General features: G+C 37.9%; 1 protein-coding gene across 1 annotated transcript in view; it reads left to right on the top strand.

The window, feature by feature from the left end:
• The window catches only part of TNS3 (tensin 3), a 174,866-nt gene extending 148,105 nt beyond the window's left edge, over positions 1-26,761 (top strand). The window contains exons 25-35 of the mRNA XM_041471326.1: positions 1,231-1,402; positions 3,924-4,564; positions 5,193-5,279; positions 9,233-9,361; positions 11,658-11,753; positions 15,259-15,336; positions 17,041-17,118; positions 21,181-21,349; positions 22,324-22,392; positions 22,523-22,549; positions 23,509-26,761. Coding sequence (XP_041327260.1) covers positions 1,231-1,402; positions 3,924-4,564; positions 5,193-5,279; positions 9,233-9,361; positions 11,658-11,753; positions 15,259-15,336; positions 17,041-17,118; positions 21,181-21,349; positions 22,324-22,392; positions 22,523-22,549; positions 23,509-23,653 — 1,691 coding nt within the window. The 3' untranslated portion in view covers positions 23,654-26,761. The remainder of the gene's footprint in view (positions 1-1,230; positions 1,403-3,923; positions 4,565-5,192; positions 5,280-9,232; positions 9,362-11,657; positions 11,754-15,258; positions 15,337-17,040; positions 17,119-21,180; positions 21,350-22,323; positions 22,393-22,522; positions 22,550-23,508) is intronic.
• The last annotated feature ends 683 nt before the right edge of the window (positions 26,762-27,444 follow it).

Genomic DNA, 27,444 nt, shown 5'->3' with positions numbered 1-27,444 from the left:
TATCTAACCCTTGTTTTATCAGTGTGTTTATGAGGATATTATGGAAGACCAAGATAAAAACCTTACTAAAGTAAAGATAAGGAACATCCACTGCTTTTCCCTTGGCCACTAAGCTAGTCAGTTTACTGAAAAAAGTTATCTCAGTGGATATGCATGATTCCCCCTTTGTAAATTCATGCTGACAACTCTCAATCCTTTTTCTGCCATGTGTTTGGAAGTGGTTTCCAGGGTTAGTTGCTCCATCACCTTTCCAGAGACTGGGGTTAATTAACCAAGCCTGCAATTCCCTGGATCATCCTCCATACCTTTCTTGGAGGAATGAGTGATAATTGCTCCCTTCTTGTTCTTAAGAATCTCTCTGAGTCATTGAGACCTTTTAAGGATTACTGAGAATGGTTCTTGCAGGGTATCAACCAGCTCCCTCAGCTCTTGTGTGTTCAACCTCTCAGTCCCTAATGGACTCAAATATGTCCAGTTTGTTTTAGTTCTCCTTTGCTTAGTCCTCTTCCACTGAGGGTTTGTTTTGATCCACATTTTTCCTGTGGTCTAAGGGGCTTGAGGTTCCCAAAGGCCTGTCTCACTGATAAAGACTGATATGAGGAAGGCTGTATCCACCAGGTCCCCTGCCCCATTCAGCAAGTGGGCTCCACCCTGAGACCTTCCAGCTTGTGACCACCACCACCTGTTCCCTCCACCATGCTTTCGTAATCAGAAGGAACCCTTTCTCCCTGGAAGAAACTCCCTTCCCCCCACCCTCAGCAATGATGTGTGGTGGTATACAGTAACTCCAGGTCCTGGCCTACTGCAAAAATTAACTCTGTAGTGGCTGGGACCAGGACACCCAGTTTTCTACTGGTATTTTAAGTGCAAATGGTGCACTTGTCTAGACTTACCTGATTAGCACTGTGGACTGTGAAATGCAAAGCATCTTGGAACAAACAGTCCATTCTCATCTCTAGGGCTAGAGAATGTATTCTGGAGAAGTGATCAAACAGTTTGAGTGTAGCAATTCTGTAATCTCTATTCCCTCTGCTATTTGACCTGCTGGATGTTTTCAGCAATCAACATAATTTTGTGAAATAATATCTACTGCACAAACAAACAAAAAATCTTCTTTATAATCTTATTAAGAGAAAACCAAACTATTTTATGAACACTTTTTTCACTACAAGGTCCATAAATATGTGTGTTGTTTTTAAATTTGCATTTACTTTGTTTTCTTTGCTGCAGAATCTCAAAGTTGCATGGAAGCCATTAACCTCTCTGTGGCGATGTCTGATGGCACCGTGGGCACTAACTCTTCTTTGCTGAGGGTCAACATGCAGACTGATCCCTCTTTTCAGCACTGTTTTGCATCTTCATGTACTGTTGCAAATAGCAGTCCGATCCCAGGGGCAGAAAGGTAGGAAAAGATTCTCCTACATTATTGTTTAGTTCTCATTATGATAGTTCCCAGACAAGACATTATGCTTGCATCTTCACTGCAGACCATTTTCTAAGAACTTTGAGGTGGGTTGTGACATTTAATGTTGGTGTCCATTGAATGGATTTTAACACATACAGAGGTGCTACTTTTATGTGAGAGACACAGTTAGCTTTGAAGATAAGTGAGAAGACAAAAATAAATAGAATTTTATAGCTCAGTTATGTTTTTGTGCTATCACATATATATAGCTCATATAATATATATTATATTTATATATATATAATTTATATATATATATTTTTATATATATTTGTGCTATAGCACAATATATAGCTAATATATAAGCTCATATATATTTTTCTATGTGCTTAACTGGTGTCTCTGATGTTTAATTTAAAGCCATGTCCTGAAAATTCACATTGGAATAAGCTGTATATGAGAGAAAGGGAGCCCTCTTCTCACTGCTGACATATGTTTTTAGTCAGTAAAATGTCAGTAAATTTGCTTTGGTAGAGTATAATTGATTACCTTTCAAGTGATCAGGAGGCTTAGACATTTTATTATTTTACAATTAGATTGTGGTAAACAGGTAGGGCTCTGGACAACAGTGTGAACAGTATAAATTTACAAAGCAGTTCTTGTCCAAAGGAGCTTATAGCATAAGCTAAGAAATGGCAAGAAACAGCAAACAAACAGTGAGTCCCTAGTTACTGTTAGAATGTTCAGAAGACCATGAAAATGCGTGATTAGATGTGCGCTATATTTACTCAATGGACAAGGTGGTACGTTAGACCTGGAAAAGTTACCTTCTCTATCACTCTGTAAAGCCATTCTTTTCTGGCTAATTATCCTATTCTTATTTTTGGCTATTTGGCTCCTTTTTCACAGTAAGTATTTGGGAATACTTCTGGTTGGAGTGTCAGTGTGTCAGTTCTTCAAGTATGTCATTACCTATTTATTTTATTTATTTTATTTATTATTTTATTATTTTATTTATTTCATTTTCAGTCAGTACTGGGACTGTGAAATAATGTTTTGGCTTTGTGATTACAAATGTGAACCTTAAGACGGAACAAAATATGTTGGTATTTGCTGCAGAGGAGGCAGTGTAACAATTACAAGGGGATATGTATTAAAAGCTTATCAGGCAATTCAGCCATTATCAAGTTTACATTCCTGCTTCAGACTTTATCTAGAAAATTTTGTTCACTTCTTTCTAAATATTTTTCTATAATTTTTTTATTTCACCTAGAAGATAGCTACAGCTCTAGAGGAGAGGTTTTTTTCTTGCAGCAATGTCTTCTTCAATTTGCATACCTTCCGTTTCTTTAATGGCCTTTGTAATTTGAACTGTTTAAGTCTACTGGCATTCATTTCCACAAGTCCCTTTTAATTAAAAATCCTTTCTTTTTTGATATATATCTTACATCAGTTTTTTCTCTTTGCATTTCACAATGAGCTTGTTCTCTCTGGATTTGGTAATATTAATAATATTGTCCAGCTACAGCCTAAGGGCATTTAGTTTTCAGAAGCAAGGAGACAGCTTAAACTTTTATCAAATGATTTTATCAGATGCTTAGTTTGTTTTGTTTGGAAGGAATTTTTTTTCATTTTTTACTTGAGCAGGTAGAATTGCTACCCAGTAGAAAAACAGAATGTTTACTGTTAAAATATTTAATTCTATAAATCAGAATTTTTCTGCTGTCAAATAAATTAACCACTGGACCTGCCTCCTTTTTTTTTTTTTTTTTTTTTTTTTTTTTTTTTTTAATATAAATTGTATTGAAATAGATCTGGTCTACAAGTTATTCCTTGTGAACTGTGTTCTTACCATTATCACAGTTACTGATTTGTTGTGTGGTGGTGCACAACCACCTCCTCAGCCCATTTATTTTCATTTTTATTCTGGTGAGCATTTATTCTTACTCTGCATGAAAGAGCTGATATGGCCGTGTCATGTTTCTTCCATAAACCTCTACCTCTATGCAGCTTTGGCATAAGAAATTGTTGCCTCCTATTGTTATTTTTCAGGTAGCACTTTAGCTCTTCAGGAGAGCTGTATGTGAAGCAATGCTGCAAACAGCCTCACTATTCTGATTCATATTAAAATTAACTGATTCATATTAAAATTAACCCCCTCAAACAAGGAGAAGTATTTTTAGCAGTCATTAATTTCATGGACTGGTTTACAGTACAAACTCAGAAACTATCCCATCAACATTGCTAGGTGGAGGGTGAGATAAGACAGAGCATAATGATGTACATTGAAAAAGTTACTGGTCAGGGTATGGTTGGAATCCCTTGATCTAGCTGTATTACCTGGTCCGGCATGTTTTCAAAGAGCACCCTGAGATTTTTTTTGTCCTGAGTGTGATGTTTCATTTCTTTCAATGACCACTGAAGTATAGGTTCTACAGTTAACATTTTAAGGGAATGATGTGGCTGGTGTTTTGTTTTCATGTTCAATTTTTGGCTCTTTTTTTTTTTTTTTTCACAGCTCTTCTGCAGCAGAATATCCTTGGCTTGAAAACAGCTCTAAAGCTTCCCTGTCAACCCAGTTTTCAATAGGAAACACCAGGCAGCCAGGAGGTTACCTTGTGCCCTCTGAATTATCAAGTGCTGCGCAGGATGTCTCTCTCCTGTCTCATTTCCAAACTCCGGGAATGCAAGTTGTCACCCTGAGCGACCTGGAGAGTTCACCAGCAAAGCCACACCAAGAACATGATATCAGCAGCAGTGCCCATGCCTACCTGAGCTACAGTGCCAGTACCAGGGACAGTAGCTCCCCCCAAGAGGAGACACAAGCTACTTGCATAGCCAGTGCTAGCATGTTTAAAATGCAGAGCTCATCAGTGGCAAGTGCTGATGACAATGACTTTTTGACACAAAACTTCTTTACAGTGGCCTCTGGACACAGCAGCCAGAACAGTGCAGTTCTGCATCACCATGAAGGGAACGTACATGCTCAACCGCCTCTTCCAGAGAAGAAGAGGTCCTCTGAAGGAGAACATTCCTTTTCCTCTGTGTCACCTTCTTCAAGTGGCTTCTCTAGCCCTCACAGTGGAAGCACAATCAGCATTCCCTTCCCAAATGTCCTCCCAGATTTCTCAAAAATGTTAAGCCCTTCCTCAGTGCCAGGTAGGTTCTGTATCAGAGAAATGCAAAATACATTAGATTTTATATAAAAGTTTATAAAAAGAATTTTGGGGGTTTTAAAAGTGGAGAGGGAAAAAAAAAAAGTAATGGAATGAAAATCGCACAGAGGACTTGAATGTTTGCAGTAAATGGTGCCAGTGCACTGTCTTTGGATGCATTATTCAGGAAACGAGGCTTCAGATTTCTTCCTTTAATTCCTAGAAGTCAGCCATTGGGCAGCCTACGTTTTCAGCTGTCAGATTACAAGGATCCAGTGTTGAGTCTTTTAAAAATGGCTGGCTTCTTTCTGTCCTTTTAGAGTTGTGCCAAGAAAAGTAAAAGATGTACATGTGTGTTCATTGGGTCCTGTTGAGAAGTTTGTATTTAATGCAGCTTTATAACTAAAAGGTTTTAATATTTTATGGATTTTGCAAAATGAAACATCGAATATGCTTCCAGAATCTTAGTGTATGTTATTATATTTGCTGGTTCTAAAACAGCTCAGTTTCTCTAAACTGTCCTAATGGTGAGTTTTTTTGAGTAATCATGGTGATTGGAAGTTGGAAAGAAAAGTAAAAACACTTTTGAATTAAAAAAAATTCTTGACTTCTTTTTCCCTTTGATTTCACAGAAAACACAGCTGATAAACATGTGACCGTAAAATTTGTTCAGGACACATCCAAGTTCTGGTATAAGCCAGATATTTCAAGAGAACAAGGTATATCAATTGATAAATATTCTGACATATGTGTTCATAGAAAAGCTAGTTGGTGAAGTCTCGATTTTAGATACATACCTGATCTCTAAAAGAAATATAAAACCTAGAAGGGCCACAGACAACTCCTCTTGTTTCTTTTGTTGAAAGGCTGAATTTGAGTGTGGAGGGCAGACAAATAGTCCTGAAAAATATTCAGTTAATCAAACAAATTATTAACCTAACTGAACTAATTATAAAGTAATATAGATCTACCTGTGGTAGCTGCTGCAAATGCTCTTTGGTGTGAAGCTGCAGATTTTTGAATGGCAGATATGCATGAAACAACACCAAATGGCTGTTTGTTCTCTGAAACTTTTTGAGTATAAGTGTGCTGTTCTGACATGATCTCAGAATAATTCATTAGCTAGGTCACAACAAAGGCATCCTCCCCCACCAGTCATTTTGTAGCCTGAATTTCAATGTCAAGCGACATACATTATTTCTTAAAGGTCACTACCATGGACCAACATCTTTATGATGTATGATGCAGATACAATACTTTTATATGTAGATGTATTATTCAGTGAACTGTAGAAGTCTTTTATTACCTATGTGAAAATTAATATTTATGAGCACCTAGGGTACTGCATCTGGTGTACAGGAAAGACATAGACAGACCTGTTGGAGCGAGTACAGAGGAGGGCCACAAAGTTGGTTGGAGGGATGGAACATGTTTCCTGTGAGGAGAGTCTGAGAGAATTGAGATTTTTCAGTCTGGAGAAGGAAAAGCTTCAGAGTGTCCTAATTGCAGCCTAGTAGTACCTGAGAGGAGCCTACAAGAAAGATGGAGAGGGACTTTTTAGAAGAACATGTAGTGGTGACAGGGCAAGGTGAAATGGTTTCAAACTGAAAGTAGGTTTAGATTAAATAGTAGAAAAAAATTCTTTACTGTGAGGGTGGTGAGGCACTGGAAGAGACTGCCGAGAGCAGCTGTGGGATGCCCTCCATCCATGGAAATGAGTTCAAGACTAGGCTGGATATGGCTCTAGTGTAATGAAACTTGTCTCTGTTCATGGCAGGAGCATTGGAAGTAGATGATCTTAAAGGTTCATTCCAATCCAGGCCATTCTTTCATGATTCTGTGAACTCACACTCTGTCCCTACAACAGTACGTATATAAGCATGCTGGGTGCTTGTTACAGTCCACTAATCATAGAAGAGCAAAGTGAGCTCTCTGTGGATTCCAGATAGAAACTTCAGGTTTGAATATTCTGTGAAACGAGAATAAAACCAAACAAGGTCAAATATTGATACCAAAAAATTGATATATTTTATTTAACAGTAAATGAGAGAGAGAAAGAAATAGAAAAAGAGCTTGTGGGGGGACAAGAAGAGTGACGGGAACAAATTACGTAGAAATATATCACCCCTCTGTGGGTCCCAAGATTAATATAAATTGGGCCCAGGTACCTCCCCTGAAGGGGGACAAATTTGATACTCTCTCTTGCAAGATTCTGAATCGGTTGCAACACTTTGCATCATGTATAGTGCTGTGGTGCAGGGCCTCAGGAATGAGTCTGGGGAGTGCTTTAGGGGTCTTTGTTGGATTATGACACTTCCTCAGCTGCCCCTCACCTGAGTGTCCTGTGGGTGTGGCTTTCCCAGAGTGGGGGGTTTTACAGCTGAGCCAGTTTGTGTAATGGAGGGTGAATGTTCACTGCCTCTGACCAGAGGTCATGACATATCCCAAAACTGTCCTCCTCCTCCCTTGGTTGGGGAGGAGTCTGTGTAAACCTGACTGCAGATAAGCCTGTGGGCTATGGCCTCCACCCTGAAGCCAGCTGGTGATGATTTTCAGGACAGCTGCTGAGCTTGACCCTCCTGTGAATGCATCCTTCTCCCCCAGCCTTATCCATTTCTTCTCAAAGCTGAGATGGTTGAAAACCAGTGTCACTTCTGTCTTATCTCAAGCTCTTTTAGGTGGCTTAACTCACAGTTCAGGGTTTCAGTCAGGAGGTCCATTCAGGGTGGGGTGGGCTTTGGTGGCACAGCTTCATTGCTGCAGCGTCGTTACACACTTTTGCCATAAGGGGCAAAAGTCCTTTATAAAACTATAACATTTCAGTCTCTGACAGTGCTTTCCAGATGCAATTGGTCTGACTGTGCTTGTGTTTATACTGTAATAGTCAGCTATAGTGAATTGTAATTAATGAGATAAGGCAGGATTTTAAGCTGGGATTTTTTAAAATGTGGTTGTCAAAAAGGAAAAATTACTAACTAGTTCCACATTGAGAAGGATATTCACACTAAACCAAAATAGTGTGAACTTCAGCTATTGGCAAATGATGAATTGCTATTGTGAAGTTATTAGGTTCTCAGATGGTGAGGATGTTCTTTTGTAGTGGTAAATATGATGCCAGGGGAATAAAGGTCATAGAAAACAGAACATTAATTCATTTTTGGATGATACTTTGCTGGTCCTTTCACTCCAGTCCCCTTCACGTTATCTACTCACCACCCATAATGAAAACTGAGTCTTTAAATATGCAGAAAAATACCTCACGTGATGTGTGTCCAGTGAGGGAAGTAGATACAAAGCAATTTAAAGCCTAACTGCTTGAACAAATGAAACAACAGTCTTCCCAACCTTTTAATATGCCTCTTTTCATCCTTGAGATAAAACTTCTTTTAAAAAACGTTTTAAGGAACTCTGGCTGATCTTTTTTGATCTTTTTTCCCCTATGTTTAATAGACTGCTCTTGTGACAAATTATTACTGTATCCCTTTGTATTTAGAAGTGTTATGTACTGCTTAATTACAGGTGTTTGTGTATTCCTCCTTATCCTCTCAAAACAAGACATATTGTTGTGAAAAAAGGTTCTTTCCTTTGCCTTCTGACAGATGAAGAGAATAGAATGCATACTTGTTTGCTTTACTTGTTTTGACAGAAGAGATAATTATGTCTGCATTTTCCTAATTTTTTTTTACTTCCCCTTTTTTCATGAAAAGAACCTTTGCTTTGTAAACATCGCTCAGGCCTTGCAAAATGTGCCTTTGTGCTCCATATGCATAATATCCATGTTCTGTATGGACAGTCAATTAAGCAGTCCAGCATCAAATTTGTCAAATTGGGCTCTTTCTAGTGTTTCTCTGAAGGCATGCTGATGGTTGGAAATTCTAGAAACAAAGTATACTGGTATGGACAAGTATTTCTAAAGCTTGTATGGGGGAGGAAAGAAAGCAAAGTACAAAGATTTTATTAAGATCAATCATTAGATAAACTTTTTGTCTGTTTTCAAAGTGAGTTTAAAATTTTGGGCTACTAGATTTCAAAGTCTGCAACTGACTTGTGCAAAGTAGCAGCAATTTCCCTACAAGTGTTCCCTCTCGGAGAGGGCTTCATATTGCACTTACAGAAGAGATCCCAAAATACAGACGAAAAATAATTCAAAGAGCAAAATATACAGTTACATTCTTTCCTGTGCTTTAAAACTCCTAAGGCAGTGAGGTAGCTTTGCAGGGACAAAAACTTGGTGGTGGATAAAAATGAATCTGTCCTGCGTGTTGAGGCTGAATAGGAAGTGAAAAACAGTGCTGTCTAGTCAGTGTGGGAATTACAGAGAGCTATGCAGTCTTTTAACAAATTGACAAAATCTAAGCAGAAGTAGGCTTGCTCTTGTACTGGTTGTAGGAATTCTGGTGGGACCTGAGCACTCCTCTTAGTTTAAAAACCAGTAAAAATAGGGTTCCGTACTTCAGGCTTCTTTTAAAATAAGTATCTGTGAGATTTGGACAAGGTATTTCTGTTCAGGTCCCCCAAATATGCTTGATTGTACTTTGTTGTACGGCAATGAGAGATAGAGTTCTTACTTCTTCTGGTGTCCTATTCATTATACATTTGTACTTCTGTACTTTTTGAGTGTGTGCATTGTGCTTGAGCTGTTTTTCTATCTCTTTTCTGGAATCCCTTGCAGCCATTGCTATTCTAAAGGAAAAGGAACCTGGGTCTTTCATTGTTCGAGACAGTCATTCTTTCCGGGGAGCCTATGGGCTAGCAATGAAAGTTGCCACACCACCTCCTTCTGTGCTACAGTTAAAGAAAGGTACTTCTCTATGTTATTAAAAGCTATACATAGTAGGTAGTCCTTATTGGTGGGTAGCAATCTGTTGGAATCTTCCCCTCTTCTCATAAGTGCAATTTGAATTACCGGTTACATTGATATGTTTTTAAATGAGACTGGATACGATGCCTGTTCTGCTATATGGTTTCACCACGACTTCTGTTGTGGCTGTGTATGTGTTGTACCTCATCAGCCTAATGAAAATCAGTGTCATCTCAGCAATTGGTCTTCCCTAGCAATCAAAAGTTTGCATTTGATTCACAGGCTACAATGTAAAGTTTTCACTCAGCTGGAGGGCTGAACATTTTTGATTCCAAAGTTTTGGTTTGAGACAGTTCTATTTTAGCTATAATTCTGAAGAGACTCCTAAGGATAATTATTTAAAAGAAGTGGTGATTTATATATCTACTCTGTCAGCTCTAGTACCTCCATATATAACTCGTACCTGATGGTTGTGAAACATGAAGTGAGAAGAACATGCAGAAATCATTAATTGGTATATGGAAACTCAGCAGCCAATATCTGTAGTGTTCTTGGTTCCATTTGTACTACTGCAAGGTTAGTGGCGTGGTTTTTGTTGCTGCTGTTTTTCTTTTACAAAGCTTATTATGTTTCATTAGTACATAATGACTGGTGAGGTAGGTAATTAAGATTACAGGAAAGCATTTATTTTTAGTGCTGTTTTTATGGAAGTATGATTTTGGCTGTTTTTGGTTTGGTTTTTTGTCTGGCCGTTGGTTTGGATTTGCTTACTCTGCGGCAATGTTAGCTGTTCACCTCTATTACAGTAACACTTTGAATCTTTTTTAATCTGGTGTCTTGAAACAATGTTTAATAATAACTTATTATTGTAGTCCTTTTTGTTGCCAATAAATATCAGCAGAGCCACTCCAATGACTTATGTAATGAACTCAGCATAGGTGCACTGGGGTGGTAATAGCAACAACTAGGAGGCAAATTGAAAGTGGCTTGTAACGTGTTTCTAGTAGTCTTTTCCTATTGATGAAGTCCAGGAAGACGTGAAAGCTCACGCTTTGCCAGGCTTTAAGAGAGTTTATATTAGTAGTAGTAAGACTAGCATTCTTCCACTTCTGGCTTCATGATACTTAGCTTTTTTGGTTTCCCTTGTTTAATCCCAGAAGGCACAGATTGGTTCTGTTTCCCGTAGTGTTTATTGTTCCAGACTTCCCCTCCCCACCTACCCTGTAGTAATTTATTTTTAATTTGATGAGAGTATAACAGCAAACAGTAAGCTGTTTGAAAAAGTGATCAGTGCAATCTTTGCTTGTGTAGAGGTTTCTGCTGCGCATATTAATGCGTTCATCTGTATTGGCCTGAAAGTCAACCCTTGAGGTGTTTCCTGATAAATCAGAGGCAACGCCTGTTTGTAGCTCTTTCGTTAAGATTTGAATGGTTTGATAGCTTTGTCCTGTTGGTATGAAATAACCTTTTTACTATTTGGAGAAGGATTAGTTTTGTAGTCAGGTGTGCAATACTGTGAATCCATCTTCCAAGAAATATTTGCCTTAATTATATGTCTGCATATATATGTACATGTTTAAAAGAATGTTAAATCTCGAGAGAATTTTTATGTGTCTCTCGGACTTTGAATCTCCTCTTTTCATCCAACTCTACAGTTTTGGTTTGTCTTAGATTCCTGAGATTAAAACTGTCTTAGAAATCTAGCGAAACCTTAGTGATTCATTTAAGTGTTTGTTTTCAGGAGCAGAGACATAACATAAAACTGCAGACATTTGGAAACATAAAAATGCACTGAGAGAATTGCATCATTACCTTTGTGTAGCTTAATCTACTCTTCTTTTAATTTGGGGAACTTTTGTGAACAGAAATGTCACTGGAAATGGGAATATTTTTTTGTACTTTTCTTTCTTGTCACTTTGAATACAAGTTATTTTAATGGGCAAGTGCATCAAAATTTCTAACCATTATTTATTAACCATTACCAAATTTCTGTTCCTGTCTGTAGCTGGGACCATATTTGGACATTTTTGGACACCAGTGTATATTTGGATGCCAGTCACTTAAGAATATAAAACCATTTCCTCTGGCTGTCTAAAGTGAGCTGTTTGCTTATTTGTTTTTTGAAAAACGACCTTTTAAATACATTGTGTAACTTGCAGAGTAGGTCTAATTGTATTCTTTGCATTTTGTATATAAGACATTTGGAAGTAATGTGGAAAAACTGCTTCATAAAGACCTAGTTTGTGAGAGTTGTCTGTTAATTGCTTCTTTTTATGAGCTTTTTTTTTCAACACAGTTGGCGATCCATCAAATGAACTTGTAAGGCATTTTCTGATTGAATGTACTCAGAAGGGGGTACGCTTGAAAGGATGCCCAAATGAACCATATTTTGGTAAGTACTGTGCATCACAGGGACTGAGAAGATGGAAACAGTAGGCATTTGCCAGTGCTGACTTGGATGGAATACAAATGAGACACTATTTTGTTTGAGTCCTCATTACTTCTGTAGAAACCCATTCCAAGGTTCCAGGAGCCTTTTACACATTTACCTTAAGATGTACAGGGCACTCTAGCATAGATACACATGACCAAGCTTCAAACAGTCAAGCTTGTCTACCACTACCAATGTAGCTGCAGAAAGCTGAGCAGCTATATTTAATTCACTCTTATCATCCTAATTGATTCAAGACCTTTTGTCCTGTGTTATATTTATGCTGCATATTAGGTGGCTAAAAATGACACCAGAGTGAGATACTCACAAAATATATTATGTTATGTCTGTACATTATTTAATATAATATGATGGAAGTACAATACCTGTAATGACAAACAGCCAAAGACCTACCTACCTACCTCATTTGCTTTCCACTCATTTGGGGTCGGAGGGAAAAATAGGATGAGATAAAAACAGGGAGGTGCTAACCAGTTACAGGCAAAGGAAACTCAACTTGAGGAAAATTATTTTAATGTTTTTCCAATTAAAATCAATATTCAAGCAGTCAGATGCTGAGGGATGCATTTAGTGAAGGTAGCTGGCTTTGCAAGCTGGAAGTGCAAACTGCAGATTGATCGATGGGTGTCCCAGGCAAGAGGATGATTCTTTGCATAACAAAGGGCCCAGGGGCCTCTATGGCCAGGTGACCAAGCACTCAAGAGGAGCAGCAGCAGCAGCCGCCAACCCCCAGACTTTCATGCCTTTTGATTGTAAGGGTATCTCTCCTCAGAGGCACCCAGTTTGAGCTGTTTCTTTGTCATTAAGTTGTTGCACCAAAATTAAATTGTTTTAATGATCTGGAAGTCTGAGACTCTGCTAAGGAAAACCTGGGGTTGAGTTTCTGAGGAAACTCAAACATTTGACTGTAGGTGTGGAGTGTGTAGCTGTGAAGGGGCTTTGAGTACCAGCTCAGGTGGTGCAAGAGTGGCTGCCAGAATGGCTCCTGGATGGTCAGACAGAGAAGTTTTCTTAACATGATAAAGAAAGACAAGTATTAAATAACACTTTTCCTTCCCCTTTTCCAAGCTCAGTTTCACTGCTTCCTCCCAGACTCCTCATGCCCACTGCAGTGGGTGAGGGCATATGATCATTACAGAACAGTTCCTCTGTTGCTTCATCTCTCTCCCAGTTTTTCCTTCCTGGGATGTGGGCCTTCCTTGTAGGCTTCCATCCTGCAGGAAAAAAAAAGAAAAAAATCTGTTCGAGCATGTGCTCTCTGTTGACCACAGAAAATGTCCCATCTGTTCCAATGTGAGGTCCTCCAGAGGCTACAGGTTTGGGGATGGCAACTTGGATACCCAGAGCATCTCCTTCTCCTCCTCCTCTGTCCATGGCATTCTCTCTGCTGTGTCTCACCCAGCCTTTTTTCCACAGGTGTCCTACAGTGGGTCTAGGAATGGGTTGTGTTTGGCATGAAAAGCTCCCCTGAACTTTACCCAGAAGTCATCCTGCAACCCTCCCACCCCCTGTTACCCGCCTTGTCACATACACCAGATACACCTGTGAAAGGGTTATCTACCATAAAATTAACAGATGTGAAATTAAAGTCATACTTAAAATAAAGGTGGATTGAAGTTTATCAGTATATGGCATGAGGCTTACCTTAAATGAGAACTTTTAGTCCATTCCTACCTCAATCTTGAAGTACCTGTTTAGGCACCTATGTAGCCCTACTAGTTATTTAGTTTGAACATCTCCTAGTCTTATAGTTTGTACAGCTGGTTTAAAAATAAACCACAGTGAAAGATGAACCCCACACAATTACCTTGATAGCAGGTCAGAGTTACAATTCAATAAAAAATATTACCATAAATGCAGTGATACAGAAAAACTGGCTTAAACTCACTAAGTCAGAGTACAATCTCGTACCCTGTTGGTCAGGGTGGTGGTCACAGTCTGATGAAGCAGTGGTTGCAGTCCTGTTGAAGTGATGGTTGCAGTTTTGTTGAAAGCCATGGTCCTGTGAAAGGTCTGGTCCTCCTCTGGGTCTGTTTAGCAATGGTGGTGGTGCCCCAAGTCCCCAAAACCACAGATGATGAACAGTCAGATTCAGGTGGTACCTCCCTTGGGGTGGGGAGTGTCACAATGGAATGGTGTAATACTCTTGAGTCATTGCAGTGGTCCATTCTTGCTAGGACCATTGAGTCCACGATGGCCCCTGAGCAGAGATGACCCCCACAGGATGGGTTGTAGTTACCATGCCTGAGTTAATTGTGAAGACCATTGTGCCTTGCAGGGTTTGTCTCTTCTCCCTTATCTAACACCAGTCTGAAGGGTTGGGCACACACTGGGCAGCTGTTAAAAACGACCCACTGTTAACACTTCATCAACAGTTATGTAGATGGGAGTAGAATGCATAGTTTGGTTACACCCCATGTTGTAACCCAGGACACAGGCTCAAAACTGGTTCACAGCATAGGTGAACAGGCACTATTACACATGTTTTGGTAAGGTCCTGAAGGACTAATAGTATCGATCAGTCTTTGCATTTCTGTAAGACCTTTGTAGAATTGGGTCATCTTTCTGTTTCAAAGAAATTTTTGATGGACTGTAAAGATGCGGTTGGTTTTGGTTGAACTGGGATTTTTCTCCAGCACATGGTTATAATGTTTGCTGCTTGTTAGTAATTGGGATTGAAGGATGGCTTTTTGTACAAACAGGCTGATGAATACTATGCCTTCCTCTCACACCTTGTAGTCTGACATGCTAATATCAAAGATAACTAATATTGAATTACTTCAGTTAAGCCAAGACTAAGAGTGACTTTGAATAGAAAAGAAGAATCTATGTACATAGATTCTTCTATTCTCTTCTAAAGAAGAGAATTCTATGTACATCACTGCTGCCTTAAATGGAAGAGGTCTTACCTGGACTATCTTTTATACTTTCAGAATTACAAAATAGAGGTGTGTGTAGACAGAACACTAGATGATGAAGACTAGGTGGCTAAGAGGTAGAACTTGCTTTTTTTTTTTACCTCATCGTGTAGCACAAGCAACCTCTTGTGCTCTTGCCACCTTCATAAGAATTTACTGCATTTAATGTAGCAGAAGCTAAGAGCACTGAAAGAATTTACTGACCTGTTACTGATTTTATTACTTGTTACTGTTATGTTACTGATTTTGTCATTTTTGTACTTTCTTCATTTGAAGCACAGACATTTAGGTTAGGATCTAAGCAGTGTATATAAAAGTATAAGTATAAGCAGTGTATAAAAGAGAGAAGGAGAACATACAATTGTGATTACTGAGTTCAAGAAGATCTTGGCTTAGGTCCCAAGAGATTTTTAAAGTGAAGCAGAGGGGGCCCTTAGTCTATAAAATACGTGAGAGCAAACGTAACTTAAGCATTCTTGTTGCCTATCAAGTTAACAGTGCATGTTGTGTTACTTTTCTGACTACAGGGAGTTTGACAGCTCTAGTGTATCAGCATTCCATCACTCCACTGGCATTGCCCTGCAAGCTGCTCATCCCAGACAGAGGTATGCTTGTTGAAGTACAGAAGAGATATTCCCAGCCAAGTTTTGCTTCAAAGTGTCAGTGTCTGAAGGCAGGTTAATGTGTCACAAGTTAAGATCTAAGCAAAAACTCACCAAGGAGGAAGCTGTGGTGTTGTCTTTGGTGATAACCCTTATCCGAAGGGTGGTTGTGAGCATACTGGTGCTGTGGTATTCCAGTCATAAGCATATATTCATCATGGAAATCCATGCAGTAATTTACCATGTGGGAAGACAAATGTACTTCTTAGACATGACATTATGCCAGTGTATGGTTAGATTTAACCACTCATTCAGGTCTGGATAGCAAAAGGACAAGTAGATGAAGCGTAGATGGTGTCCTGAGTGCGACACCGGCAGGAAGAGTGTAGCAACTTGCACAGGTTCAAATATTGTTCAAGTAAATGATCAAAAAGTCTATGTTGCTTCATGGGATTATGATTCTAATTTTGCTTATACTGATTTCATAAACCACTCTTAAGACAAAAATAAAATGCTCATGCTTGTCAAGTAATTAATTTGCCTTATATTCTTCCACATGAAGTTAACACTAGACACATGATTGAAATATTAAATGTTCTTGTGGTTTATGACTTTAAAGGGTTTTTTGAATCCTATAAACTTTTGTCGTAGACCATATGTTAATATACAAAAATAGGATTTGATTTATGCAAATACATCAGTGAAACCATTTTAGCACAAAAATATGCTGTGGAAGATAATGACAAGAGATCTCTTGCATTTATGTGGCGAACCAGTGTGGAGGTTGGCTTGTTCTCTTTATCCCCCTCACCTAACATGGAAAAATTACTCTGTTCTTCCAGAGCTACAAGTCTGGAACATTTGCCTTGTCTTGAATAAACATACCAGAGTGAAATTATATTTCGGTTTTGTTTTTTAATCCGATTTGATTATGCATTTTAAGATGATCTTCTGTAGTTAATGACAGGATACAGTGCCTGGAGTATTTGAAATGTTTGGATAACTGTAATTAACCATATGAATAGTGTCGCATACTGTATTATGACTCTCTTCCTCATTTGATTATATTCAAAGATGGCATGCCTCATGCTAAATGCAGCAGTAAGTGAGATCTTTTTACATGCATTTATATACCTGAAATAACATGTTGGTGGACAGTTTCTTACTACTTTTAACAATCAACTGGGAAGAAACGTTCCACTGCTGTCTTAAGGTTCAGATGGTTTTTTTTTCAACTTAAGAAGAATGTTTTGTTGTCATCCTCTGAATCAAAATGTAATTGATTTCATCACGGTAACACAAGGTCTTTTTGTATGAATGACTGTAAATTATACAAATCAAATGATATAATTAAAATCACACTAGTCAAGATATTTTTGGCTGTAGTGAGGGAATACAGCTATAAGTATTGTCTTAATGTGTATCATGTGAGTTCCTACAGCATATGCCTCTCTTATGTCTTTTATTTTCAGGAAATAAAAGTTAAGCATCCTGCTTGCAGTGCTCAAGGCAAAAAAAAAACCTGATGCAGCACAAAACCTACATAGATGATTAGAACTGCAGATAAAACGTGGTTTCATGTTTCTGGCCAAGAGTTGTCCAATAGATGAGATCACAGTTATAAGTGTAACAGCTCATACATGACTGCAGACTTCAATTTGTTGATTTAAGTCCATACAAGACATAGACAGTGTTTTCTGTTTGCAGATCCCTTGGAGGAGATAGCAGAAACTTCTCCACAAACTGCTGCAAACTCAGCTGCGGAGCTTCTCAAACAGGGTGCAGGTCTGTTAAACTTTTATCCTTGCATTTGACTGTTACCAAAGTTTGTATTTTACAGGTTGGGAGAAGCTGAAGCTTAGACTGGATTAAAGGATGTGTAAAGGTAGCAGTTAAATTTATTGAGCTGGGTAGAAGTGTAAAGGGCATTGTGAGGATATGTAGCAAGTTTTTTCCGTTTTCTGCAACTAGCTCCTATGTTCTGTGTTTCATTTCCCATCATGTGTCTTGTGAGAATATGAGGTATATGTAGGTTACTTCAAGCATGGCAATTTTTAAGCAGGACAGTGCTTTCATAACTGATAAACTTTTGAGAGGATATTTTCAGCCTGTGGTTGCAGAGGTTCAAGAACTATGTGTGAGGTCTGCAAAAGCCAACTAAGGAAGATGTTCAGTTAGGGTTAAGTTCTTATCATAGGGGTTAACAATACCACTGCAAAATGCTTACTGTTGCATCAATCTGAAAAAAAATATTGAAGAACAGTTCTCTTTACTTCACTTGTTGCTGCATGTTCTTAGGAAATGTCATGTATCTTTTCCACTGGATGCTTTTATGGTTTCTTATGCATAGTGCAGCACCCATTCTGGCAAGTTGAGTTGTGTTACCGCAAGCTTATTTGGTGTGATAGAAGAACCATGACCAGAGTATGTTCAAATTATGTGATGCTATGCGCTGTTACCATCTGTATGGCTCTCAAACTGGGGTGTTTGCAAGAGATGCGTAGAGATGTGGTCTGCTTCTTATCTGCTTTGTTAATGTGCAGCTGATCCAGAGAGCTAGTTAAGCAGCCTATCTGAAAAAGTGTGGTGACATTCTAACTCATGTATTGGTCAATGCTCTAAGTACTCCTGCATAATCTTAAAGTTGTCCTTAGAAATGTGACCAACTGTGTTACTCTGCTGTACAGTGGGCATGTCCGGGGGATTCTGCCCATGTCCTGCAGTGGTCCTTGGTTTTCAGGTTGCTATGCATTCTCCCCAGAAGCTACCCAATTAGTGCCATTAGAGCACAGGAATACACTACATTTTCCCCTTTCTTTTGAGTTTAGCCAACCACTGGATCCACAAGTAGTGTTGTGGCAAAGCATGTGTTTCTAAGGATGCTGTCTCATTGCCCTCACGCATTTTTAGAGCACATCTGTAGGTGCAGTTGTCAAACTGGCCAGCTCTGGAGAGAGGCAGCAATCTGCTTTGACTTCAAAATTTGGAGCACCACTTTGAGTGCTGTAATTGAGCAGGCATGTGTGGCTGAGGCAATGGCAAACCTTTGTGAGGCTGTGCTGCGAGTGAGCACATATTAACTCGCTGGTTGGTGTTTGTTGTGGCCAACAGGGAAAAAAAAACCAGAGAAACAATTTTTGTAGAGTGCTACTTCTTAGAAAAGCTATCAAAAGGGGCATATATTGTCTTCCAAGAAATACTGGTTTCTCCTTGCTCAGACTATGCTTTTCAAAGAAAAAGAAATAATTATTTCTTCAGCTGGGGCAGTAGTTAGATAAGTCTTTATGGGAGCTTTTGTATCATGGATCATTTAGGGTACTTAGTCCATTTGGTTTTAACGTGTTTTGATGTCTTTAAACAAGGATTTGGAACTCTAATAGATAAATTAGCTATGAGAGGTTCTTAGAGGGTTTGTGGTTTTTTTTTTTTTTTTTTGCCTTGCTACATCAGGGGTCCCTTTCCAGTCACAGAAGCATTCAAGTTGTGGAGTTCAACACTGAAGTGCAGATTCAAAACATGTAAATTGAGTCCTTTCAAAGAAACTTTAAAGCAGATACACTTTCTCCCTGTCCTTCTATACCCACACTTCTCTCACTCCACAAGCAAAAAAATAATGTGTTTTCCTAGAATGATTATTTTTTATAGCTCCCTGAAAAACCTAATGTGCATTTCCAGGTTCTAAGTGCTGAAGCTGACTAGAAATCCTTTGCTTCTTAGACTCTGACAATTGAAGACTAGAAATCATACAGATAAGAGGCTTTTCCCTAGAATATACCTTGCTTTATTAATCTTCCTGTTCAGCAAACAAATTTTCTGCTCAAATAAATTGCAGTTCTTAATTCTCTTTACACTGATACAGTCGAGAAACTAAGCATTCTGAGCAAAGGACATTCCCTGTCTAAAAGCAGCATTTTTAAGCTGTTGCTGATGGCACAGATGTGCTCCAAAATGTCACCTGTGAAAGACAAAAGCAGCAACATTGCAGGGCAGCTGCACTGAACAAAAGGTCTTCTTTTTGTTGTGACTTGGAGCATAGTTTTTCCAGGATTACTGTTCTGGATACCTTGTCAGGCCATGTATGATGTTCTTTAATGAGAAGTCTTTCTGTGTTTCTCATTACCTTTCCTCTCCTTTTCAAGCTGACATGTTTTCACTTTGCAACACTTTTGTAATCCATTTATTATTTGCTACAGAAGCAAAGGATACCCTGTATTGGGTAACTTCTGTTTGAACTATCACTTTGAGGGCAATCTAGATAAAATGCTTGGAAATTTCATTTGGAAACAAAACCTGAAAACAGTCTGTTGACAACAATGCACTGTGTGGCAGAAGAGGAAGGGACTCTGATGTGTGTGGCTGTGAAAGAAGGGAAACTTCCTGTTCTTGGGAAAGACCCACAGGATAGTGAAGAGTTTTAGATCTGTAGCAACCATACACAGTAATGAGGGGAGAAGAAGAGAGCTTATGGTTTAGAATGTTCATTGCAGTTTTGGATTGCTGCTCATCATCTTATGTCCTCTCTGCATGAATTTAACTGATTCAAGCAAAAGTTACTGAAATTTTCGCAGCAATGCAAAAATATATTTTTGAAATTTTACACTTGCAAATCAAATAAATGAAATTTCAGGATCCCTTCTTTCACTGATGGACTCCAGAGCTTGAAGTTACTGGGCTGATCATTACGCTGTAGTCAAACTTAGGCTTATGCACTTTTTAACTGTATGATTACTTTGTTGTTTTGAAAGTGCAAGTGTCAAGCTCTATAATTTTATGTAGATAGTCATAGGAGAAATCTTAAGACAGATTACAGAATAGCTAAATAAAAAGATAAACTGTTAGATTTAATTTAATCTTTGCTTTCATAGTAATGTCGGCAAGCCAAATGAAACTGCTAAACAAATGAAATGTAACCGTGGTAATTTGTATGTGTCAACTGATGGAGTTGTACATTTTTTCCTGGATACCTACACAAGTGTTTTTACCAAACACAGAATCTCTTGGTGCTAGTGTTTAGCTATGGATGTGCATAATCATTCTTGCTTGTTCTTAATTTGTTTGTAAGTTTGACTTTATACCAGAGTTCCATAGTAAGCATGTGAATAAATTGTGTTGATACCGTATTTCAGATGCCACTGTACTATGTGGTATTACAGAGTAGTACAGTACTAGTGTATACTGCTATATAATATTAATACATACTTTCCTAGTGCTCACCGCAGGTTTGATATGAAACCATGTAAAAAAAGTAACTGATTGGTAACCTTAGAAACCAGTGAGCATCTATTTTATAGAGATATTTCAGAAGTTGCTAGTATCTCTAGAAGAGGAATAGTACTTCTAGAAGTAAGTGCATGCTGAAATAAAGAAAAGGCCTAAAAATGTACGTCAGTAATTTTTATCAGTATGGAAATTGTTTTACTTGCTCTGAAATCATTAAACATATGTAACACTATTAATGAAAATTGAAGAGAAATGAGCTTTGAAATAAGCCTCAGTTTTTTTGATGTGAAAACATTCTTGTCTTGCCAATCAAGTGAATGGTTCCCTTTGAATATAGTTTAAATATTTGAAACTGTAGAATGTGTGAATGTATACTGCAAATGTGTATTTTCTTACTGGCTGATGTATTTGAACTTAAAAGCAAAATATCTCCATTCTTTCAGGGATGCCTTTGCTCCAGTACTACCTACAAGTGTACTCTCTGGTGTTGTCTGGTATTTATTTAAATTTCAGGATATCTATGGGTAATAATAAATACAGTCACTGGCTTTGATATAAAGGTATTAAAACCAAAGGGAGAGTAAAAGACCTATGACCTCTCAAAATCTTTCCCCTCTTTCATTACAGCTTGTAACGTTTGGTACCTGAATTCAGTAGAGATGGAGTCCCTCACAGGATACCAGGCAGTACAAAAAGCTTTGAGCCTGACGCTGATGCAAGATCCATCTCCTATCTCAACCGCTGTCCATTTCAAGGTGTCTGCTCAGGGAATCACACTGACAGATAATCAAAGAAAGTAAGCAAATAAGGATGGGAAGGGAATATCTGGCCCTGTCAGGTGTTGGCCACTGTTGATTTGACATTCCTAGTTACATTTTGGAGTCTCTGTCTCAGAGGATATGAGGATTATAAGAATGATGGTGGCTGTGTAAGATGGCTGTAGTACAGGAAAATATTTTTTAAAGTTGTGGACTTTATTTCCACATGGTGTATTTTACCTTTGGAAGGTCACTCTGATATGACATTTTTTTATTGTTATTTCTTAGGAAAGGAATGGCTTTGCTAGCATTTGATATTGAAACTATTCTGTGAAATAATTTATCTTCATGATGTCTTTCACCAGTACCACTGAACAGAGCTGACTTAAGCAGATGATGTGTATCTCCAGGATCTGAAACAGTGTTTTGGATAGACTGTAAAAAACTGTGATAAAAAGTTAATTTATATTTGCTTCTTCTAAGTGGTAGTTAGGCTATCACAAACGCTTCCAATTAAAAAAATTATAATAACAAAGGAAGGACAACAGGAATTCATTCTAGGTTAAAAAAACAAAAAGTACCAGACTTCATTCCATGGGGCTTGCAATCATTTGTAGCAGATCACAGAACCTGTACCTTAACTGTAATGAGTAGGAGTGTGAATATTTTGAAATGTAATATGATCAAATTATTCACAATTTCCACAAAGTTGTCTGTCCCACTAAAATAATATCTAAATGGCCAGTTTTTAGAAAAAATACATTTCATACTCCTAGCTCTTAGCTTGAGAATCAGTTTTCATTTAGTTCAAAAAACTTCATGTTAGTGTTTTTAACATGTATTTATTGGGTTGGAGTAGTTCAGGTGGATTTCAAAGTCACTCAAAGATAGCAAAAAATACTGTCTGTATTAAATTAAGACTAAATACAATTTATTTTTTGGATTAGTTTATTGTTTAGAATTCTAAGCATCTTTATTGTTTCTGAAATTTGTTCTGTTTCTTCGTATCCAGACTCTTTTTTCGGCGACATTATTCCGTCAACACCGTTATTTTCTGTGCTTTGGATCCACAGGACAGAAAGTAAGTATGACAAGCAGTCTTTTTAATATGTTATTTGCATTGTCCTACCAAAAAACCCTAACAAACAAACTAAAACTAACATTTTTATTTCTCCATTCTATGTTTTTGTACTGCATTCTTAATGGACAAGGTGGGTGAAAGATGGCCTTTCTGCAAAGTAAGTAGAGTCTCTTTTAACTGAATGTTTTAGGAATATCATTAAAGTGATCAGTTTCTTGGTGTTCTAAATTACTTTTGTCTGAGATGTGGAAGGGAAAGCATCTGTTCAGAGACAAAAGTCTCTCAGCCCTCTGTAATTAGACATTGGTTACTTCATCTACACCTCTGCAAATTGGGGCCTAATTATGTGTTGGGTGGGGGTGAGAAGTCTGGAGCCAGAGCTAGCATGGTTTATTTAGACTGCAGGTCTGCGGTTTCAGGCGTTGGAGATATTTGCTCTCTGTTTTGTGTTCCACCTGTCCAGCAAGACTTAACACAAGCTTTTCTCACTTAGACTCATAGCTTTAAAAAAATGCCTCTCCTAGCACATAGATGAAAACACTCCTAGTAATATTAGTTTATGTCATAAATACCTGATTACCTGTGGATTGCAAAGTGTTTTCTGCTGAAGGCAAACGTTGTTGTCACCCTTTAATCAAAAGAAATAACTTAAACAGAGAGGCTCAGCACTTGTTTCTGGAAAGGAAGAGGAATAGATGGCTTAAATCCTTTTTCCAGTACTCTGTCCACTAAGATGTGTGCCCCTCAAAATCCTCTCTTTGGGCAATCCCTGACACACCACAACACACCACATGCCCCCCCAAGCTAGGTTAGAGAACAGCAGTATTGAATCAGATTAAATATCTCTCCAGGGTTAGCAGCATGTCTCTGACAGTGAACAGTACAGGATGCCATATGGACAGAGTAGAAGGAAGGGGACAGTCTGCTTCCCTGATTATCTCCTGAGCTGGCTGGTCCATCTGGACCACTGTGTTTAGCAGCCACATGGAAGCTTATCCATCAGAAGAGAGAAGTCTGCTATGTGTGCTTGGTTTCTGCAGTATCTTTTCTGTTTTATGAAGTGAGGCAATGCCTATCTGTCAGTTCTTTGACATACTTTGATTGCTGCCCTTGCAGAGTGTTTGGGTTCGTTGCCAGGAAGCAAGGCAGTGCTACAGACAACGTATGCCACCTCTTTGCAGAGCACGATCCAGAACAGCCGGCCAGTGCCATTGTGAACTTTGTATCAAAGGTCATGATTGGATCCCAAAAGAAGATCTGATGCCTTTCCATCCTTGATTCAGAACTCTTCATTGACTTCATGGAAGGAAATCACTGTGAGAGGGAGAAAGGCTATTCAGCAACAATGTCTGAATATTATCATTCCCAATAAGGAAAGTAGAGAATGATCTGTGTATTCGGTTTCTGAGAGCTCAGGCTTTTACTTCAAGAAGCCTCACAATGCATTATTTCTTTGTTTTTATATCAGAGGACAAAACAAAAGAAGCTGGGTGCCACCCTAAACCACATAGCCCTTACCTGAATGAAGTGCAAATGAAGAACTTTTCTCCTGATGGGTTTCTAATGTATCTTCATATGCTGTTTCTCATAGTTTATTGGAGCAGAAATACTTAGAAGATTGCACTCCTTTTTTGTTCAGGAAGTGTTTTGTAAAACCTCCACAAAGGCACTTGCCATGGTTACATCAATGGTAGTTATAGGCCTTGCAAACATGCTTTTAGGAGAATGATCATCTGAGGAAAACTATTTGCTCTTCCCTATGTCTTTGTGATCAGTGATGAGAACTGAATGGAGAAAGGGGAAGATGTATGTGAAGAGAACGTTTGTGCAAGTTGTTTTATGGTAAGAAAGGAGTGGCAGTTTTGAATATTCAGGAAGATTGCTATGTATTTATTGTTAAGAAGGCTGAGCTGTTTTAGTTTGATAATTTGTCAATAGAGCAGAAGTGGCAGAAGAAAAAGAGGTGTGAAAATATTTTCTATAATTAGGGTTTTTTTGTAATTTTTTTAATATAGAGAACTAAGCAGGGAAGATTAAGCATTTTAGTTATTGCAGGATAAAAATGAGGGAAAAGCAAAGAGGAAGATTGTGTAATTTTTGCATTTTTACCAGTGACAGATTATTTATAGTGGATCTCAGTTCTTGGTATGTCAGAAAGATAATTCTTAAACTAGACCACTGTTGAGCTTTACCTTAGCACTATATAACTTTACCTTAGCACTGTATGTAGCCTGTGCCTTTCTAGAGACAATAGTCTGATATTTTGTCTTTTGTCTTACAGTGACAAGACACTTCCCATTTTCTGCCTCTGCAGTACTGTTTTATTCCCCTACATAATAAGTAATTATATTTATGGACTCTTCTGCCCCATTATTTTGCTGGAGTTCTGAGGATTATTTTACCTTTTGATTTTTCCGTATATAGGAACTATATTTCATATGTTATTCCTTGAGTTAGGGAATCTGAAAGTGAATGGAATTTATTTTGTTATTTCATCCCATTTCTCGAGAGCATTTATGTTGTGATTTCTACATCCATCACACTTGTACATATCTACTTATCATTCTTAACACATTGATATTTGAAATGCATAAGAGAGTGCTATTTAGCTTTATAGAAAATTGATGCAGTAGGTTACAGTGGAAGCCTGCACAAGGAGAGTAAGCCACTGAGATCTCCTGTGTAGTTCCCATTCACTCAAAAAGAGCAGTACTAGACCTGTGTATGAGAACTCATAATGCAACTTTAGTGTGGCAAGTGCTGAAAAATTTCATTGCTTCTATTTTTTCATGTGTAGCTGTCAACATTCTATTAATAACCTGAGGAATTTTCTGTATTTTGCATGTTGATAGATGAGCCACTTTATCCACTTGTACATTTTAATCCTTTTATCCACCAATTTGATCTACATTTGTCCTGTATAAAATACGGGGGTTTTTTAACAGATCTCTTTGTATTTCCTTAAGTATTAGGACCGTGTTAAACCTTATTCAGTGACCATAGCTGAAGTCTTACCAAATTATTTGTGTAACTACCAATTTTGTGTAAATAACTTTATGATTTTTTAAGAGGAAGGTGGTGAGGAAGAAAGAGAGAGAAGAAATATTTGAAGTTTAATGTATTTGCACCAGAAAGTGGTTTATTAGTAGCAGTAGGCATTGGCTATCTATAGGAGGGTGAAGCAATCCAAAGTGCAGAATTCAATAGCTACCATTGAAGCAACAAAGACAAGTACCTTTGATTAGAAACATATAATTATTTTCTTTTGGCACAGAGGTATACTACTTAAACAATGTTTATGTACCATCCAAAAAAAAGAATGCAGTTCTTACATCTAGGAGCTTTGCTCCTTTTATAAAATGTGAGAACAAGTTTTCTTTTAAGATTCTTTTGGTGTACAAAGATTCCAGTTGACTAATCTCATCAACCTGTTGGAGCCCACAGAAATTCTTCAGCTGACATCTCAAGTAGATTTAAGCTCAGGTAGATTTTAATCTGATGTGTCATAAGAATTGAAATAAAGAGGATTTTTTAAAGTATATTTTTTCACTTATGTAGATAATAAATTTTAGTGTGTCTTCTTAGACACTAAGTGTTGGCCTTTGGGCTGAAAGTAAAGTGGCTTTTTTTCCCCGTGTATTGTCATTTCCATTCAGGACCTTATTTTTTATTCCTTGTGCTTTCTCAAGGTCTGCTGAATTCAAAAGCATGAGGGATTGCATGCTGACACTCCTGGTGGTATTTTCCGGGAGTTTAGCTCTACTTGCTAAGTGGGAAAAAAGAAGTTACTCTGTTTCTAAGGGAGATTTTCTATTTTGCATTCTTTTGGATGGTATATTGCCATATGCATTTGCTTTTTAATGAATTTTAAAATGGACAAAGCAAGATAGTTCAGTATGTACCATTATGTAGTCTGTGTAGAAAAAAATTAATGGAACTTATATGTTCATGGCAAATATAAGACTAACCTTTATATAGCACTTTCTTTCAAGATTTTTGATAGATGTGTATATGCAATTTTATAACTAATGGCAGCAAGTTGACACATACCTTTAGCCAGACTCCTGTTAATGTGGTTCATAAATACACCATTATAATCATACAGTGTTAAACTACAAAAATGCTAAAAGCCACGTTTTTAATTAACTGTTTCACTGTACCAAATACTGTCATTAAATATTTAATATTTCTTTCTTGGTTTTTCCTACTAGTGAAAATTTTCTTTTTTTTTTTTCTTGAAACTGTAAAGAAGCATCTAAAGTTCTTTAGTATATCAATGAATGTTCTATAAATTCTTTGTATAGTCATTTTCTCTGCTCTTCAGATACTGCCTCTTTCAGATTATAATAAAATAACAAATGTGAAATTCCACCACACAATGTCACAGGGCAGTCTGTTCTGAATGAAAGTTACCTTCTGGCATTTGAAATCAGCTAATAAGCAAAACCTTCTTCATGAATTAAGAATAATGTGGGTGGTGGGGTTTAGTTGTAAGAAATGTTTGAGATTTCCTTCAAGGACTTCAGACGAGCCTGTGTTAGTGGTTCAAGTCAGTTGAAGCATATGTTTTTCCTAGTTAATTTGTGGTTATAATGGTATAAAAGTATATTGTTTGCATTGCCTATTTCAGTGTAAGAAGGAAGAATATGATACCATCCTCTGAGATGTTGTAACCATTTAACTTTGCCTCCAATGTGCTTATGCTGGAAAACCTTCCAGAGGGGGCTGAGCAATTTAACCCTTGGCTGAAACAGATAAAAAATCAGTGCATCAGCCAGACAGTGAAGGTTGAGTTATATGCATGCTTTATCAGGGTTGTTTCTGAGACTGATGAACTCTGGTATGTCATGCTTATGCCTTTTCTGTGAGTGTCTTGGTTTGAAAAGACAGGTATTTGCTGAAGAAGGCAGGAACCTCCCCTGAAATGGAAAACATAAACCCCCTCCCTCCAAATTGTTATAATTTTGAAATTAAGGGGCTCTCAGGCAAAGATATGGGAGCAGGAATAACAGTTCTTTATTAGGGAAAAAAATAAAAATATAAAAAAAATGC

The sequence above is a fragment of the Pyrgilauda ruficollis genome, unplaced genomic scaffold, assembly GCF_017590135.1.
Source record: "Pyrgilauda ruficollis isolate IOZ18807 unplaced genomic scaffold, ASM1759013v1 scaffold261, whole genome shotgun sequence".
In the NCBI taxonomy this organism is placed as follows: Eukaryota; Metazoa; Chordata; class Aves; order Passeriformes; family Passeridae; genus Pyrgilauda; species Pyrgilauda ruficollis.
Note: the sequence above shows the minus strand (reverse complement) of the source record. Positions and strands in the feature narration are given on the sequence as shown.